General features: G+C 41.7%; 1 protein-coding gene across 7 annotated transcripts in view; it reads left to right on the top strand.

The window, feature by feature from the left end:
- Nucleotides 1-18,740, top strand: part of MAP9 (microtubule associated protein 9) — a 39,023-nt gene extending 20,283 nt beyond the window's left edge. For 4 of the 7 annotated variants that reach the window (XM_053255389.1, XM_053255388.1, XM_053255393.1 and 1 more), the window contains 5 exons: nt 5,217-5,381; nt 7,455-7,600; nt 8,540-8,672; nt 9,449-9,523; nt 13,069-18,740. In XM_053255389.1, coding sequence (XP_053111364.1) covers nt 5,217-5,381; nt 7,455-7,600; nt 8,540-8,672; nt 9,449-9,523; nt 13,069-13,188 — 639 coding nt within the window. In that variant the 3' untranslated portion in view covers nt 13,189-18,740. The remainder of the gene's footprint in view (nt 1-5,216; nt 5,382-7,454; nt 7,601-8,539; nt 8,673-9,448; nt 9,524-13,068) is intronic. The other 3 variants (XM_053255390.1, XM_053255392.1, XM_053255391.1) reach the window with 3 other exon arrangements.
- Nucleotides 18,741-19,959: the final 1,219 nt, after the last annotated feature.

Raw genomic sequence — 19,959 nt, 5'->3', positions numbered from 1 at the left:
ACTCGATTCCGAAGACACCTTCAATGTCACCACTCTGAATCTTGGCCACTGTGTTTTCGATGCCAAATAAATCGATGTCTCCTTTACGCGATCCAGGAGGAGTCCCCATGGTGTCAAGACCGCTCCTGATGTTGCCACAATCGCTACAGCCACTACTGCAGGCTATGCGCTACTGACATTGAAAACACCAATGTGCTACTTCCCAGGGGCTTACGCAGCACAAAGAACTCACACACTCTTGTGAATTTAGACATAATCCAACCACATCATATCCAGAGGATTATGCAGAATACCAATTGTGGAAGGCACAATGGGGAATGCAGCGACCGCTGCATTTTCTCCCTGCAAGGCAACCGGATTCACAGACACAAACTACTTCAGTTGCTTGCTAGACTATTACTTCAATACTGGATCAGCAGTTGCCTCCTGTGCAGTGCCACAAAACCCACTGGGCCAACCGCCTAGCCAACCAAAGGGAAAGGTGCCTCCGTCAGAAGGCAGTGGAGATGGTTATACTTCAGAGTCCATGAATACGGATTCTGAGGGGGCAGGCCATTCCTCAGACCTGCCTTCAGATGTGTCCCCCAAAGTCGCTCTCTCCATCAGAGGAGTTAAAGGCCTATCATGCCCAGGTAAAGGAGATGGTGGAGGCCTTGGGCTTAGAGCGGAAGCTTCCAGAGACAGACCTGAAGTATCCAGTCTATAACATGATGGCAGCAGCAAAAACATATCACCTGGTCGCCCTTCCAATGCTGCTTGTAATTATCAAGGCAGCCAAGGCATTCTGGGAGGTGCTGCAGATCTCAATGCCCACTTCTAAACGTCTAGAGGGATTATATAGGATCCAAGAGGAAGATAATATGTATTTTTTGTGACATCTCACACCAAACTCCTTAGTAATTGATTGTGCATCACATCCAAGGGTGGACACAGGCATACTACACCTTCAGATAAAGAAGGAAGAAAGATGGACGTTATGGGGAAGAAGATATATTCCACCTCCAGTTTGGTCATAAGAATAGTGAACTATGCCACCTGTATGGCCAAGTACATTAGCTTTTTGTGGGATGTCTTGCTGCAGGATTCTACTTCCATGGCTCCGGGGGAGTTTCAGGACAAGTTTGTGGAAGTCTATGAGAGACTACAGCCATAACCAGGCAACAACTAAGCACGTTCAAACACCTGGCTGAGATGGAATCGTGGGCCATAGCGACTGCCATGACTTTGCACTGCCATGCTTGGTTGAGATCAACCAACTTAAAACAAGACATGCGCGACTGAGTGGAGAATTTGGTGTATGATGGAAAGGGCCTGTTTTCTGAGAGCACAGACACCACTATGGAGTCTTTAAAGAAATCAAAGTATACAGCAAAAACATTCCTGATATCAGCTACGTTCTCTTCAACTGGGGTCCGTAATCAACCCTATGGACGACAGTGCACTAAATACAAACGATAAGACAAAATTGATAATAGACGCCAGTATTGACCCTACCAAAAGAACAGAGGCTTTGGTCAGAAAAATAAGGGCCAAAACAACAGGTCTGCTAAAGACCAAAACAAGCAGACTCTTTGATCTGCTCTACTGTCCACTGCCCAAAGAACAATGACCACCTGCCAGAGCTCACAACACCTGCTTTGTGGTTGCCAACAATTCCATCAGATTGGCGTGGCATGCCCAAGCATGGCAACACATAACATTAGACCAGTGGGTGCTCTGAATTATTGAGACTGGTTACGCCTTAGAGTTCAAAACTTTGCCTTCATTCTCAGGCATAAAATACACAAGAGCAACTCCTACATTACTGGAAGTGCAGGTGCTGCTGGAAAAGCAAGAGATCATCCCTGTGCAGTGGACAGAGAGACTATCTGGATTTTACTCCTGTTACTTTCAGATCTCAAAGAGGGATGGGGGAATTCGGGCAATCATGGACCTTCAGGGTCTCAGTTGTTTTGTGTGGGCACGCAAGTTCAGAATGATGACGTTGCAAGAGATACTGCCTCTCCTGTGCTGGGAGGAGTGGGCTGCAACATTAGATTTGAAGGATGCATACTTCCACATAGGAATTCAAGAGAACCACCACAAATATCTAAGATTTACAGTGGGAGATGCAGTGTTCCAATATACTGGATTATCAACAGCCCCACGTGTGTTCACAAAAGTCATGGCGGTGGTAGTGGCATACTTACGCATGGAAGGAATTGTGGTTTCCCCATATCTAGACTACAACTACTACTACTACGAATAATACAGTCTGCAGAAAGCCACAGTGGTTGATGGGGTTAATGGCATCCTGCAATGCCACGGTGCGTTACAGGCACCTGCGTATGAAGCCACTGGCAGAAGTGCTACCTCAAGAACTTCCACCCCAGCCACAACAAGCTGCTGACACTCCCACTGACGGTACTACATTCTCTACGCTGGTGGTCGGAGGAGACTAATCTGTTCCATTCGAGCCGTTAACCCCCACTCAGTGGTTAACGACAGGTACATCCTTGTGAGGATGGGGGGCCCATTGTGTTGAGCATCAGATGCAAGGGTGATGGACAATACAGCAGAGTCAACTGCACATAAACTACTTGGAGCTTTTAGCTGTGTTAATGGCACTAAAAGTGTTCGAGTGGCTGCTTGGGAACAGAGTGGTGCAGTTTCAGCTGGAAAATACAGTGGCCATTGCATATCTGAACCAGTAAGGGGTGACAGTGTCCCACTCACTCTGTGTCTTGAGTATACAGATTTGGGAATGGTTCATCTGCCGGGGAGTGTACCCTCTAGCCATACACATAAGAGTTGTGGACAATATACTGGCAGACGACCTCAGTCGATCAAAACAATTCTACCAGCACTACGAGTGGGAGATCAACAGCATCTATCTGCAATGGATTTTCAACTTGTTGGGACATCCAACCGTGGACTTGTTTGCGACTGCTGCCAACAAAAAATGTCAGAGATACTGTTCACATGCAGGGGTCGGCAGACGATCCCTAGGGGATGCATTTCAACATCAGTGGAGCAAGGGCATCTTATATCTATTTCCGTCTCAGCTGTTAATCAGTCATGTGCTGGCGCAGATCATGAGGGACAATACAACCTGCGTATTGGTGATGCTATGGCAGCTACGGCAGCCTTGGTTTGCACCGCTACTCAAACTCCATGGTTACCATCCTAGGAAAGCCACTCTGAAACAAGTTTTGCTGTACATGACCTCTTTAAAGCTTGGTGGCCTGGCAAATGTTTCCCTGAGGGTGCATCTAACTGCAGTATCATTGAAGCATAAGGGATGGGATGGATTAACAGTATTCTCCCATCCAGACTGCAAAGATTTTACAGGGAGTGAATAATTTATATCCTTCAATAAGGAAACCAAAAGAGCAATGGAATTTGTCCTTGGTGGTGTTGTCCTTAACTGAAGGCCCTTTTGCTCCGATGAGGAAAGCATCTCTCAAAATGGTCAGTTTAAAAAGTTTTCCTGATGGCCATCACTACTGCCAGGCGAGTGAATGAGCTAACTGTGTTGCGAACAGATGTCCCTTACACTCAGTTCTATCCACATAAGGTGGTTATGAGGCTGGATCCAAGGTTCTGTCCAAAAATAGTGATGGATTTTCATTTGAATCAAGATATTACTGTACCTACCTTCTTTCAAAACCCAGAGTCGCCTTTAGAAAAGGTGCTGCACTCGGATGTATGTTTTCTGTTCTCCTAATTTGTTTTGTTTTGTTCTAAATAGTATAACAAGAAAACATTTTGTTGCTTACAAAGGGAAAGCCGTGTCAACCAAGCTTGAGACAAAGATTAGCACATTGATTGGTGGAGTTGATTGTGCAAGTGTACAAACAGCAGCGTGTAGACCCTTCACGTACTATAAGAGCACATTCATCCAGAGCATAAGCTGTCTCAGCGGCACATCTGTCGGGGATTAGGATGGCTGACATATGTACGGCTGCGATATGGTCTTCTCAGCAGCCATTCGTAAAACATTACGCCATTGATCTGCGATTGACAGAGCAGATCAGTTTTGGGAGGAGCGTTCCGAAAATGCTGTTGCCATAGGCTTCTGTGACTACTGTTCCTTCTACCTTATTTAGAAGCTGGCTAATCACCCATTCCTTATTAATGCAATGGATCACGATCCAGATAAACAGGTTGCTCACCTGTAACTGGTAGTGATCCATTGTATTTATAAGACCCTCCCCGCAACAGTAGTAAGAAAAAAGAAAAGAAACTTACCTTGTATGGTTGCTATAAGGTTGTCAGGAAATGGCGGTCTGCAAGAAACTGACAAAGTGGTGCCCCAACTGCTGATTTCAGCAGAAGCACAGAGCACGTGCAGGGCAGAGTGGGCATCACGAGGAGCTAGTCAATCTATCCGTGAGGTCACTACCAGATCATCAGATACAGGTGAGCAACCTGTTTTTACCCAATGCTACTCAGTATCCTCCCATACTGCACAGGAGATGGCAATGGTAAACCCCTCCTACCAAAGAAAACCACATGGCTCTGTCGTCACCAGGAGTCGACACCAACTCGACGGCACAACTTTACCTTTACTCAGTAAGTTCGTGCCAGAAATGGAATGTATTAAAGCCCATTTCCCTATCCCTCCATTTCGCCACTCAGCTGAAACTATATAACTTTGGCTGTATATCTTGAGATTGTTCATAGCAGCAGATAAGTATTCATAGCAGGAGATTTGTGGCTGGATCTCCTGATAATCATTTTTACTTTTTCTAAAAATAGTTGGGGGCATTTTGGTTTATTTATTTTAAAAGATTTACATGCTGCCAGTCTTTATAAATCAATCCATGCATCATCTCTCCAAAGTCCACAGCTGAGATTTTCCCAAGTCCAATGCCTTAAAAGAGGTTGCTAAGAATTGAACTTGGGACCTTATAACTAACAGCACATATGCACTAAGCCAGGGCTGCTCAACTTCGGCCCACCTGCAGATGTTGGCCTACAACTCCCATAATTCCTGGCTATTGGCTTTTGTGGCTGGGGATTATAGGAGTTGTAGTCCAAAAATGGGGACTACAGATGGGGAGGCCTAAACTGAGCAGGCCTGTACTAAGCTATGGTCTTCCTCACTTATTGGCAAAACCTGATTTTGCACACGTGTGACTTTTTCCAACAAGGTTTAATTTAAGCAACATTTAACAATCAAACTTAGAAAATCCCCAGATATTTTTTACCATGCACATTTGTTTCTCATGAAGGAAGAAGCTGCTAAGAAAGAAGAAGCAATTGCATCCTTTGAAGCTTGGAAGGCTATGAAAGAAAAGGAAGCAAAGAAATTAGCTGAGAAAAAGAGACGGGAAGAGGAGAAGAAAAGGAAAGAAGCAGAACTAAATGAAAAGAAAAAGGAAGAAGCACAAAAGGCAGTGAGAGATTTTTATCTAACCAGCATGAAATTTGGGAAAGGATCTTGTATCCAGTGGACATGGCAGCAAATTACTATTTTTGTTCTTTATGCTTTTGAGCAATTATAGTTCAATTTAACTGGGAAGAGAGCTGGTCTTGTGGTAGCAAGCATGACTTGTCCCCTTAAGCTAAGCAGGATCTGCCCTGGTTGCATACGAAAGGGACACTAGAAGTGTGAGCTCTGTAAGATATTCCCCTATGATATTCTCCATCCTTAGCAGATGGAGCCACTCTGGGAAGAGCATCTAAGTTCCAAGTTCCTTCCCCGGCATCTCCAAGAGAGGGCTGAGAGAGATTCCTGCCTGCAACCTTGGAGAAGCCGCTGCCAGTCTGTGTAGACAATACTGAGCAAGATGGACCTATAGTCTGACTCAGTATATGGCAGCTTCCTATGTTAATGAATGTAGGATTGTAAATCAATCCCTTGAATAGTTCATGAAGCAAGATAGCTATGGCTTTCTGCACTCCACAGAGTAGTAATCACTGCTGAATTACCAAAATAGGTTTGTGGGTAGATCTTGCAAATTCCCCTAATAATGCGGGCTGGGAGATAGCCTTAATTCTTAGATTAATCAAACCTTTAGCTGATCAGTTGGTGGGAGCCAGTTCAGATCTGTAAATCTGAGAGTTAAGGGCATACTTATTTATTCAACTTTATATATTATTTATATAGATTTCTACAGTTGTCTCTCACCAACCACAAGGGTTCTACTGTGGGAAAACCTCATGGTTGGTGAACTCACAGTTGGGGTGACATAGAAAACAATTGGAAACGGGGTTAGGGGAATTGCGATGGCAGTGGGAGACGGCAAAAGAGTTAATAACGTGCTCTGCTATGAGGAGAAACATGCTACAAACATGCCAAAGGCTTCAAGAGCTCTACCCGCCTTCCAAAAGTGCACTGGAGTTGGGTGTTGGAGAGTCGGGAGGCTGTGGAGACGGCAGCAAAAGAGCTCTTTACCCAGGCCTGCATGCGCAGAGGCCCAAAATGGGTCGAAATCGGCCCAATCAGTATCATTTGAGTAGAAGGCAGGCCCCTGTAAGGAGCTCTTTCATGCCATCTCCACCCCCTCCCTACTCTCCAGTGCCTGGACTCTCCAGCACCCATTTGGGAGGCAGGTAGAGCTCTCGCCGCTGTCTCCACTATGCTTCCGCACAAGTAAGCGGCACTTTTAAGAGTAAGAAACTGATCTCCCAAATCCCCGGAAATGGCCCCCTGACCCTGGAAATGACCCAAATAATCCTGTGAAAAACCAGCCAATTTATTTTTAACTTGCCAAACCGCGAATATTCGAGTCACAGTTGGCGAGGGAGGTCTCATTTTCCCAATCGCGGATACGCAAATCTGCAATTGAGAAAACCACAGTTGACGAGGGACAACTATATATTATTTATTCAACTTCTATACTAACTGGTATACCAACACATACTTATTGGTGTGTTAACTGTAGTAGGGAATTAAAGAGAAAATATATTAAGATGTGCCTTTCAACAGTAAGATGTACGTTCGATAAGCTATAAGGTACAGTATTTCATATCCATATATTGGTGATTACTGAGCACATATTAATTATATAGGAAGCTGTGTTACATGAATCAGACCATGGGTCCATCTAGCTTAGTATTGTCTACACCTGGGTTTCTTAACCTTGGGCCCCCAGATGTTGATGGACTGCAACTCTCATCATCCCCAGCCATGTCCATTGTGGCTGGGGATGATGGGAGTTGTAGTCCATGAACATCTGGGGGCCCAAGGTTAAGAAACCCTGGTCTACACTGACCAGCATTGGCTTTTCAAAGTTTCAGACGATGGTCTTCCTCAGCCCTACCTTGAGATGACAGTTATTTAACCTGGGACCTTTGGCACACAAAGCAGATGCTCCAGCACTGAGCTATGGCCCCCTCCTTGCTGGGAATTACATGATTGCTTAATCATTTTAAGGCAAATGATTACTCAACTAGCAGTTCTTTACTCATTTGGCAGTGAAAAGATCCTAGACCTGAATCCCTAATGGACCTGATATTTTCTTCAGGCTTTTGAGAAATGGAAAGAAAAGAAAGCCGAATACTTAAAACAGCAAATGAAGAGGGAGAAAAGAGTTGAAAGATTAAAGAAGAAGAAAGAACAGGAGGTTGTTGCAGAGAAGAAGAAAGATAGCAAATCTGCTGTTGAAAAATGGTACAGTTGAACAGTTTAGAATTTTATATTCTAGTGTTATGCTTATGTTGGCAGCCACCTGAATCTAGCAGTTTGAGCACATGAGTGAATTATTTTATCTTCTATATATATATAATTCTCTAAGGCTAATCCTTGGCTAATCCCATGTGTGGCAGCTCTCATAAGAGTTTGCGAGCAAAAGCACTGTGGTGACTGGGCAGTGGGGATTCCAATTGCAGATAGGGAGGAGAAGCCTGTGGTGGTTAAGATCAGTTGGAATGCGGCTGTTACTGATCCGAAGATGTTCTTGATTGTAGAGGAGTGGAATCTCTCTCTCTATAAAAGGATAGTGGGCGGGGGTCTGCGAAGAGAGGAGGAGTGAGGGAGGAAAAAGCCCCTTCAAGAGAAGGAGGCTGCTGTTGTGTGAATTACTGTAGATGCGGGAACAAGATCTGTTAACTCTGGGAGGGAGGGGGGAGGGGAAGAAAGACAGAGGGGAAGAGAGAAAGAAGGAAGGGCAAAGGACAGGCCCGAGCCTGTCAGCGGCCTGAGAGGAACAAGCAGCTGTGGCGGCAACAAGGAAGGGCCCGGTCAACTGTTGCTGCTCCTGTGGGGAGGTCTCTGGGGATAGGGGGCTGCAGCTTGGCCAAAAGGTGCCAGCAACGCTGCAGCGGCAACCAAGAGGGGTAAGGTGGATGGAAGCAACCGGATGGAGGAGGAGGAGCAGGAGTGCGGCTCAAGTGAGGGTGGAGAGATCTCTGAGGTGAGTGGGGCTGTGGCAGGGGGTGAGGGGACCAGTCAAGTACTAGCACACAGATGCTCTGCGCAGGTTAAGCTAGTCTTAAATAATAGCTCAAAGGCCTATAGCTCTGTGTCACACAATATTGCTACTGCTAGCACTATGCAGTTAGAGTATTTTTAACTTCATGTTTTAAAAAAAAAATTATCTTCAACTTTTAGGAATGAGAAAAAGGAAGAATTCATGAAGCAAAAAACAAAAGAAAAAATCCAAGAAAGAAAGAAAAAAGTAGAACAAGAAGTTGAGAAGGAAGAAAAAGATAAAAGAGCTATAGAGGAGTATGAAAAATGGCTGGTAAGTATATTCATTTATGGTAATAGTTGAAGACTGGCATAAAAATATGCATGGCACTCACTTCTGAGATGTAAAATGTTGCAGTTTAAAAATGACCAGATGGTGGCAGTCTAATCTCTTTAATAAATTTATTCTACTGGCACATCAAAGAAAGCAGCTGTCAGGCATGTGCATACATAATACCTGGCAATCATTGGGCATATTCTAGAATGGTGGTATTCTGTCCACCAAAATAATATGCTGCCTGCCTTCGCCTATGCAGGGGGAAAATACTGTTTTACATGCTTTGCAGAATTTTCTGGAGTTGTAGAACACACAATTGTAATTGTGTGCTCCACTAGAGGCAATTCTCTGTAGGGACAGGGAATGAGGACCACACATGGTAGCTGCAATCCATCTACAGCATTGTACAACCAAGTGCTTATTATTTAATCTACCTGGAAAAATGTGACAAGTTTGATAGTAGAGTTCTTGTAATAATGTTAGATATGAATATAATCACTTATGGAGGCTGTATTAACTCATGAGAGCTATTCCAACATTTTCTTCTTGGACACATTTGCTGTTTTGCTTCACATTTTTGAGATCTTTTGTCCAGTCATGATAGTTCCAGACTTGCTCTTTTTTTTATGCAAGAGAGACCAATCGTTTCTGTAGAGCAAAACAGCTGCCCAGTGAATATCTTGGTATGTGTACCCACTGCTACAGTAGCGGTTTCTAGTCCTGGTACTATAGTCCGTGACAGTAGAGTCTTCTCTTCTCCCATTCACTGTCAGGAACAGCCACCTCTGAAAAGCCAGGTCGACACTCCCCAGAGCCAGCAAAGCCTAGCAGCAGTAGCAGCTGCACAAGTGAGTGACTGTAGATACAAGGAAACCATTCTATAGATGAGCATTTTCTTTACAGAATTGTTAGCATAATTATAAGTGTGTGTGTGTGTGTGTGTGTGTGTGTGTGTGTGTGTGTGTGTGTGTGTGTGAGAGAGAGAGAATTTTTTTTGGCAGATGTGTGTATTTGAGGAAGTTAGAGGATTCTGGTCACACAGACCTCCCTTTTACTGGAATTGCCTCTTGTACTTCCTGCATGCACACCAAGTTGGGGAAAACAGGGTTGTTGAGTCCTATGGGGATCCTTTATGCCCTGTGCTTCAGATGGGCCTGGATTGTCCCCTTAGTGCAAGCATTCACAGCAGCAGCGTCAGTATTAAATACCTATGCTGCTGCTATGAATGTTTATGCATCTGCTTGATGTGTTTTGAGTGATCAGGAAATACATGTTTTCAGATCATCACCACTAGGGGACAGTATGTCAACAGTACATTTGTAAGTTCCCTTTCTAACTGCACAACATTTGTTACATTTGCTAATCATGGAAACGGGTGCAATCATGCTTATGGTGTTCACCTCTTCAGGCGAATGCTATAACCATGAAGAGTGCAGGCAGGAGGGTGAGTGAAACATCAGGGGCGGGACGTGTATAACTGTGTACAATGTCCTGTCTAAAAAAAAGTTTGAAGAGGACTATAGCTGTATGTAAATCTGTAGCTGAAATGGGACAATATGCTATCTTCCCAAGAGCAATGTTCAAGCTCTTCATTGAATTTATGGTTGATATATGCAGGTGCTGTGTAGGTTGCAGTAGATAAGATGCTGGTATGTGCTGACTTTGAAAAGAAAACCTGTTTTAAAAGCATCCACGAGTGCCTTGGATGTGCTCAAATAATATCTAGAAAATGTGCTTTATGTGTATTTCGTAGTGTTCATGTTCCATGTTTTAAACACCCTAACTCTATTATGAAGTCATACATGGAAAAAATAATTTATTTTACAGTCTCTCTCCTTTCTGCAAAATTATAGCTGAATTCCTATTTGTTGCTGAGCTCCAGCAAATTTACAAGCACATTCTTTCCTTGTACTGTACAATACCTTAGCTACTGTCCTCGGGAATAATTACCATTGAGCAATTTTTCATTTCCAACCCCTAGCTGATTTCAGCCTTAAACTCTCATTTTTAGATCATTGGTTGATCTAAGTACCAAATGACATACAAGATTTGGACTTATAACCAAACTTGCCATGTTGAACTCAGCATGCCTTTTATAGAAAACCAGTGGCTTGCCGTGCCTATAGTCGAAAATGATTATTATTTTGCTTTAGACAATAAAATATTGTCCTGGCTGAGGAACATAATTTTTATATTATGCTTTTTAACTTTGGATATATCCCTGGCACTTGTATTAGCAAATTAATGTCCTAACCATTGCCAGAATTTCCTTTTGAGAAGTGGCATCAATGTGTACAATGCCAGGTTCACAGTGCAAAGAGTGCTGTGGTAATCTGGCAGACTCCTGTTGAGCAGTTTCATAAGAACAGTCACTGCTCAGTCAAATACTGTGTTATGCAGTTTATGTAGAAAAAATGAAATAAGATGGTTCCCTGTCCCAGAAGGGCTCACAATCTAAAAAAACGCACAAGGTAGGCACTGGCAACAACAGCCACTGCAAAGATGCTGTGCTGCTCTGGATAGAGACAATTCCTCTCCCCTTGCTAAATATAAAAGAATCACCACTTTAAAAGGTGCTTCTTTGCACACTTAGCAGAGGCACAGTTCATTTCTTTGAGTTGTCTTATGTGGAGACATTATAATCTCTGTACAGTCTTCCATTTATAAAGGAAAGAACCTTGGAGAAAACTGACTGACTGTATCCAGGTTTCTGTTCGCAGAAAAAAAACTCAATTACTCAGAAAGTTTGAGAGTCCTTCATTGTAACATATAATTTCAGTGTAACGTATTCACTTGAATCCAAGACCAGGTTTCTTCCAGGTTCTTTGATATTAGAAATCATGGTTTTTTTTCTTCAATTCAGAGTCCTCTTCCTTTTGGGTAAATACAGGTATAACCTGTACTTAACCTCTATTTTTTAAGAGGGTCATTTAAATCATCTTCTATTTAGGTAAATATGGCAGGTCAGGTTTACACATAATGTGAGCTGCCACTGTCCCGGAAGGATGCATGAGCCTTACCTCTGGTAATATGCTGAGATTGGGTGTGTTGTACAAGTCCACCAATCTCAGCATATCCTACTCTACTTGTGGCATGGAACTCAACATCTATAACTTTAGATTTGAAGTTAGGGGCAGAATACAGGTTCCATGTTGCAAGTAGAGTAGGCTATGCTGAGATTGGTGGGTTTGTACGAAATGCCCTCAGTATATCATAACCAAGAGCGGAAGTAAGGCTCATGTGTCCTTCCAGGATTGGCAGCTCGTGGCAATCTCAGGTGCCCTGTTATATGTGAACCTGGCCATTGCCTTCCCTGTACATTGGAACCTTGTTACTACATCAGTGACAGAAAATAATCTTACTCTACAATGCTGAAAGAAAGAATTTGTTTAATCTGCTTGGGACCTCAGAGGTTAACAGATGAAGATCAAGTTCCAAATTCGCCCTGTTCTAAACCTCCTGATTTCATTGGAGAGGTTGACTTTTGGTTTTAAATCCCCCATACTGTAAGAAGAGCTTGACTGAGTTGTGAATTAAAATGGCCTTCAGAAAGATACTTCTTTTTAAGACAAATTGAATAAATGGTTATGATGGTCTTGTTTTGGTTCTATTTGGGATATTTGAGTTCAGTACAATTTTGTAAAGGCAGTTGTCTTTATACAACTGTTACTTTGAGTTTATTAATGCAGCTTCAGGAATTTTTAATTGATTGTATTTCTCTCCCTTTTTTTTCCAAATTGAATTTTTATTGATTTTAACAGTAATAATATTCATTCATAACAAACATAATAAACAGAAGTGGACTTCCCACGCATCTCTCTTCGTGAAACATCAGCTATAAAATTTACCCTTGATATAATAATAATTCAAAACATACATTTAAACCCTTACAAACACAATTAATTGATTGTATTTCTCCACCAAACCGTGCATTTGCAAATATTTATAATTAGCAGACATTTGATCTTCCTGTACCATCAAACAAGTGTTTTAATGAGATAACTCATTAAAAAGTTTAATTAATCAAGAAACAAAAATAGTCTCTGAAAGCTTTCTGTTTTAATTTGTATTTTTTTAATTGCTTGGTGCTGTATTTGAAGCTATAAAAATGTTTTTATGACCTTATGGCATCGTTAGTGTGACATGAAAATGTCAAGTTTATTTCAGCTTAATTGTTCTGGTTTTGCGGTAATATAAGCCCATTGTAATTAAACCCAGAAGTCCCTAGATAAATAATAATTAAGAGAGAAATACACAGAAATAGGCATTTTATGTACTTGTAATTTTGTAAAAGAAGAGTAAAGTTGTGCCATAGAATATATATTACAAATTAATTTGGCATTTATCCAAAGGATAGATTACTCACTACCATAGTTTACTTAATTGCTAATAGGAAAAGAAAGAGATGGATGAGATTCAGAAAAAGCAAAAGAAGCTCCAGGTTATCCTTGAAGATGAAACCCCACCTCCCTGGAGCCCACCTGGCAAAGCTGTGTCCTCAGGAAGCTACTGAGATGCCCAAGGCTGGGAGGAAAGTTCTAAAGGTCTGCCGTCGTCTAATCACCATTATCGCATCACACAACATCTGATTTTAACATGAATTGAAATTGGCTCTTGCATCCTGTTCTTTTTAGGTGATGTTTGGCTGCCTGGTATGGAAAAATTGTATGACTTAAATCCGTGGTAATCAGTGCAAAGTTCACAGTCTCCAGAATGCAAACTGCACAGTTAATGCCACTATCCTAAGTAGGTCAGAAGGTTTTTTTTTCACCTCAGGCATTTATCCAAAGCTGCCAGAGCTTAAAGATACAGAATGCAGCAGTTAACACATAAGCTGTATTACAGCTCTACTGATATAAAAATAGACTTTGAATGCTGAAAAGACAAAATATATTTTTCATCTAAGGATGAACATAAGCAGCTGTGATTTGTCGCTTAAGCACATCTTAAAGCAATACCAGATCCTCTAAATCGGAGTAGGCAACCTTGGCTCTCCACCTATTGTTGAACTATAACTCCCAATATCATCCCAGCCACAATTGGGATGATGAAGGCTGTAGTTCAACAACAGCTGGAGAGCCAAGGTTGCCTACCCCTGCCCTAAATCGTAGTGTGCTCCTCTGAATCTGTGTCACGTGAGCTCCTGTTCAAACAAACCAGGCTTTTATATTCTAAAGTACAATTAAACTGACGCTGGCTTGGTATTATCCAGAAAGAAGTGAGTAAGTTATAAGAATTCTGGAGGGACCATTTGAATCAGAAAGGAGTGTTTTCTTATAAAACAATGATCTGAAATAAATGGGGGAGAGGGGAGCTCTTCTGTGAGCATTTGCACAGTGCTCCAGAAGGGTGTGAGCATATTCGGCTCACTGCATCGTGTCTTATTGCATTGCATTATAACTCAAACAAGGATGCCCCAGTAAGACTAGCCACTGCAAGAATTCACATGTGTGTGAGTGGCCATTTTTCTTACATGTCATTAGCAGCTGTAGTTATAGAACTGACTGTGGCTCTCTTTGTGTCAGCTCTCTCTTCCCTCACCCACTACAGTTCACAGAAATGTTTCTCCATGAGGTTGTCTGCAGGGGAGAGCTGGTCTGGTGGTAGCAAGCATGACTTGTCCCCTTAGCTAAGCAGGGTCTGCCCTGGTTGCATATGAATGGGAGACTGCATGTTTGAGCACTGTAAGATATCCCCCTTAAGGGATGGAGCTGCTCTGGGAAGAGCATCTAGGTTCCAAGTTCCCTCCCTGGCATCTCCAAGATAGGACTGAGAGAGATTCCTGCCTGCAACCTTGGAGAAGCCGCTACCAGTCTGTAGACAATACTGAGCTAGATGGACCTATAGTCTGACTCAGTATATGGCAGCTTCCTATGTTCCCTGAGCGTGGTATCATGGGACTAAAAACAGCTGCTTGCATGTCTGAGCAAAGTCTCAGTAATCATTTGTAGCAAATGGCTCCCATATATGAAAATTGTAATGCACATAAATCCCATTTCTTTCTTTGTGACATACAAAATTGTAAAAGTTCTCTGCAGAAAGGGCTCAAAGAAGCATGCTTTGGTGTCTCCTAAATCATAAATTAAGTCAAGGCCTTGTTAACTGAATGTCTCGCAACAAAAGTAGATTCCTCATTACAGGCAAAGTCAGGATGATTAGAACTTTAATTTCTAACTGGGCAAATTCTGCTTACAGATTCTATTATACACTTCCAACATTGACTTACTCCAGAATAAATAACTGTGCATTTTGGATTTCTAACATTAATTTCATGAAACCACTGCTGTTTGAGAGCCATTGTTCTTCCTCCTTTTTGATCATAAAACATATTTAATCTGTGCACAATTGTGCTACCTGCACAAAATTAGCTATGCTATTATGTTTGAAATTATTTCTGAATTGGTGCTCTCATGCTGTCAATCATGTGAAGTACCTGCAGCTCTGAAACAGACTTTAAAAAGGAAACTGTGACCTGATTGTGAACCATTGCTCACAGATGGAGTATCTTCCCAGCTGCAATACTCTAAATTAAGCTTTCTGTGCCTATTATGACAAAGAAATGATGTTGCTCATTTTAGCACTGCTATTGTAACTCCTGTATTGGAAGCTGGAATTGTAGTTGGTTACTGCTGAGCTGGATCCCCAAACACAACTAGATAAGAGCCAGCATGGTGTAGTGGTTAGAGTGCTGGACTAGGACCAAGGAGACCTGAATTCAAATCCCCATTCAGCCATGATACTAGCTGGGTGACTCTGGGCCAGTCACTTCTCTCTCAGCCTAACCTACTTCACAGGGTTGTTGTGAAAGAGAAACTCAAGTATGTAGTGCACCACTCTGAGCTCCTTGGAGGAAGAGCAGGATATAAATGTAAATAATAATAACACTTACCAGGTGCTAAGGTCTTAGGCTAGGTTGGGAGGTGATGGAGGAAGCCATCTCCTCCTTCCCAGGCTAATCTGTGGTCCTTGCAAACATCCATTTTGTCTTTAGCCCACCTATCCTAGAGGGTTCCTGGGTCAGTTGGGCTGAGAGAGAACAGCTTTCTCTGGGTCCTTTTGCCAGTCATCTCCATGGAGGAGAGCTGGTCTTATGGTAGCAAGCATGACTTGTCCCCTTAGCTAAGCAGGGTGCTCCCTGGTTGCATATAAAAGAGAGACTAGAAGTGTGAGCACTGCAAGATATTCCCCTTTAGGGATGGAGCTTCTCTGGGAAGAGCATCTAGGTCCAAATTCCTTCCCTGGCATCTCCAAGATAGGGCTGAGAGAGATTCTTGCCTGTAACCTTGGAGAAGCCACTGCCAGTCTATGTAGATGATACTGAGCGAGATGGACCAATGGTCTGACTCAGTATATGGCAGCTTCCTATTTTCCATGGTGGTCAGAGGGAGGCAAATGAGGATGACAGATGGAAGAAAAGAAAGAAGGGAGCTTCCTAATCCACTGCAGATTTTCACAGGTCTCTACTTGTTCACTCTGAAGCCAGCAACAGCTGTACTTCTTCTGATAATGGCACACAGGTAGGGGGAATGATTATCTGTGCAGTACAAAGAAACTGGAACCAGTATAAATAAATCAGTAATTAATTTCTCCAAAATTAATTCCATTCTTATTTGGAATGTTTCCTGTCTTTAACAGAGGTAGGTACTTCAGAAGCTTTACTTTGTATTTGCAAGTTTGCAAATATGTATGACCTTGTAAGAATCTGGCAGACAATGGTATGCTGGTTTTATACATTCTCTTTGGACTTTGTAAATTATTTCAGGGACAATGTACAAGATTATTTTGAGGTTGTTTTGGCATAGAGCCCCTGGTGGCGCAGTGGTAAAACTGCCGCCCTGTAACCAGAAGGTTACAAGTTCGATCCTGACCAGGGGCTCAAAGTTGACTCAGCCTTCCATCCTTCCGAGGTCGGTAAAATGAGTACCCAGAATGTTGGGGCGCAATATGCTAAAATCATTGTAAACCGCTTAGAGAGCTCCGGCTATAGAGCGATATATAAAGGTAAGTGCTATTGCTATTGCTATAGTCAAAATAGAAACCTTGCGATATACATTTCAACATAGCTCTTCTGACAGTTAGTTACATTTGTGAGCTATTAAAATAGCTTCCTTTTTTGCTTCCCCCCACCCCTTTGTTTTAAAAACAAATAAGATAAAACAGCAGTTTTGGGAGTAACTGCTCCTACTTTCTAGATTCTGTTGTTTATACAGACTTTTTTGTTTCAGCCTGAAATAATGATTGCAGATTTTCTTGCAGAGAGAATGCACTTTAAATACCCCACTTACAACAATTAGATGTGCTGTCTTTTTAAAACAACATTATTTTAAAAAACTTTTGTACCACATTAAAGTGGAATCCTTTGTGTACAGGCATTGAGGCTGACAGCCCAAACCACCAAGTATTAGATAAACAGATTAGCTATGCAAAATGTTATTTAGTGGAAAAAAGAGCCCCTTCAAATGAGACAAATTTCTTACCTGGAAGGCACTTTGATATGGAGAAAACTGTGCAAATCACGCGTGCTTCTTCTGTTGATTTTATGCACAGTGAAATTGGATAGATATGTAGTCGATCAGAAATAATTGCATGTAATGTCCATAGTTTTTCCTACTCTAGGGTTATTTGGGTGAGGCTTCTGATATACCTAAACAAAGGCAAGTCCTTTACCTGGACAAGTAGCTTGTGATGCTTAGATATTAGATGTTAGTGCTGGTTTACTGATTGGGGTTGGCGGGTAGACCAGCCGTCCGCTCTGGACTTGGCTCGTTGGCCTGTCTTGGAGAACTGGTCTACCCACTGATCCCAGTTGCTAGGCCACCTCTCCATGGAAAAACACACCTCAAAATGGCACTCGGAACACTCAAAATGTTTCAAGGTTGACTTGTTGAAATAGCCAGCTTGGCCACTGTTTTGAAGAATCAATTTGAGGATTTTGTTGTTTGTTTTGAGCTTGAAACAAATTGCAAAATATGTTTCATGCACATCTCTAGCATACCCTTTCAAGTTTATATTTTCTACTAACAGCAGTTTTTGTTTGCCTCTAATTCTTTTCCCAGTTGAAAAAAATAGCACTATACTTCTGGCATATTTTCCTATCCTTTATTTTTTCCTGTTGAAGATTAGCATTGTTGGCATTTTAATATGTTCGATTCAGCCATGTTTTGTTATCTCTTCTGAGTGATGAGGTATCATAATTTCCTGAACAAACATAACCCCTAAAAGCACTTTTCTAATTAAAAGAGAAAAGCAAATAATTAAGATGATTATCAGCACTGGATGCTAAGAAATACTGTAGCCTTACCATGATGAGCAGTTGAGTCATATCTAAACATCACAAGCTACTTCTCCAGGTAAAGGACTTGCCTTGATTTAGATATATCTGTGGATACCATAAAATATGTCCCCAATTATAAGAGAAGCCTCCCTACAGATGTGTAGACAGCTGCTGGGGAAATAAGCGTTTCTACAGGATTTCTTTCTGGACCAAACTAGATGTGATATTGGAGTTCCATGATTTGAAATCCCAACATCTCTTTCTGCTCCCCACCCCAATAACTTCAGAGTAGTAAAAACTATGCACATTGCATGCATTTTTTTGTGATAACAGACTACTCATCTATCTAATTTCACTGTGCACAAAATCAACAGAAGATACATGTGTGATTTGCAGTTTTCTCCATATCAAAGTGCTTTCCAGGTAAGAAATTTGTCTCATTTGAAGGGGCTCTTTTCCCCACTAAATAACATGCTTCTTAGCTAAACTGCTTATATTTCGTTTTCGAGTCAAAACGGGGCTGTTTCATTTCAAGCTCAAAACAGGCACTTTATTTTAAGGGTGTTTTTTCTTTTGAGCTCAAAACAGCCCATTTGGAGCTCATATTGTTTTGCACATCTGTAGTGTATGCTTACTGTGCAGGAAAGAAAGTCTTTAAAAGCAACCTATGTGATGTACTGTATGTATTTGACCACAATGTTTTTCTTCAAAAGATGCTGTGAATATATTTATTGCTTATTGCATTTTGGAGAGAAGAAATTTTGTATATAATAAACTCTATTTTGATATTAGTTGTTTTATTAGCTCTAATGAACTTGGTTGAGATTATGCTCAGACTTAGTGGCTGCCATGATGTGCAGTCCAGCAAGGCACTCTACCCTGAGAGGTAAGCTCCATTGGGATTAATGCTTTATATTTTTTCCCCATGAACAAAAGTGCTCAAAGCCCATATGCAAAGGGATGTTCTTTGCCAATGACTTGGTATTTGCAGCCCACTCAAGAGTAAAAACAGCAGATAATAGCATCTCATTTTACATATGCAATTTGAAACCTCCAGCATGGCACACAGCATTTCAAAGAATGAAGTTATGTACAAATAATACCAACCAAACAGCAGGTGGATATACGACGCTTAAGAGTATCATCCTAAAGATTTGTGAGGACATGTTTAGTACTTTTAGAAAGGCCTGGCACACCTATGTATAAAATCCAGAGTGTCGATGCAAAATGGCTTTTGAGACATACTTTCAACTTTTGCTCCTCTTCAGATGCCATTTTTCAGTTATTGTATGTGTTGATTAGAAAAGCCTTGCCTAGAATTTATATGCTTGGAGCAGTTGAAAGGTTTCTGTACTAATAGAGAAGGTTGGTTGAGGCGGTATAGAAATGTAATTAATAATTTCCCAGCAATATTAAGTCTCTTAAATAGTCAGTGAACTAGAAGGAGGATCACAATAAAAGCCTATAGAGAAAAGATCTCACCCTGCTGGTGAGAATTCTGAGGAAGTAACCCAAAGGTTCTCAGATGTGTTCCCCAGTGTTGTTTGGCCATTGTGGCTAGGGATGATGGGAATTGAAGTCCAACAGCATCTGGGGACTCACCCTTGAGGATCTCTGGAGTAAGGAATTCAAAATTCTCATCCTGGAAGAAAGTAAGTGTAGAACTATGGCTCTTCTTAATTGTTGATTAGGCCATGGAAATTCTGAATTCTAATTCTTGGGCTGCTTTCTACACATTCATCTTGCAAAGTAATTCTACAGACCCAAAGGGATTGCTGCAAGCTTTAACTACTACAGACTGCTAGTCCAATCGTGAGCACACTTACAGAGAAAGTAGGTTCTCTTGACTTCAATTGGATTTGGTACTTTGGGCGGGGCGGGGGAAGAACATGGTTTATTCTGAAGTGCAATCTACAGTGTGCTCTCAACAATATGTTTTGTGTGGGCCCAATTCACATAATTACTTTCTCTCTTCTATGAAGTTGCTTTTGCATTCACCTCATGTGGTGA

The sequence above is a fragment of the Hemicordylus capensis genome, chromosome 5, assembly GCF_027244095.1.
Source record: "Hemicordylus capensis ecotype Gifberg chromosome 5, rHemCap1.1.pri, whole genome shotgun sequence".
NCBI lineage: Eukaryota > Metazoa > Chordata > Lepidosauria > Squamata > Cordylidae > Hemicordylus > Hemicordylus capensis.
The sequence above is the reverse complement of the archived record's forward strand: the minus strand, read 5'-3'. Positions and strand labels throughout refer to the sequence as shown.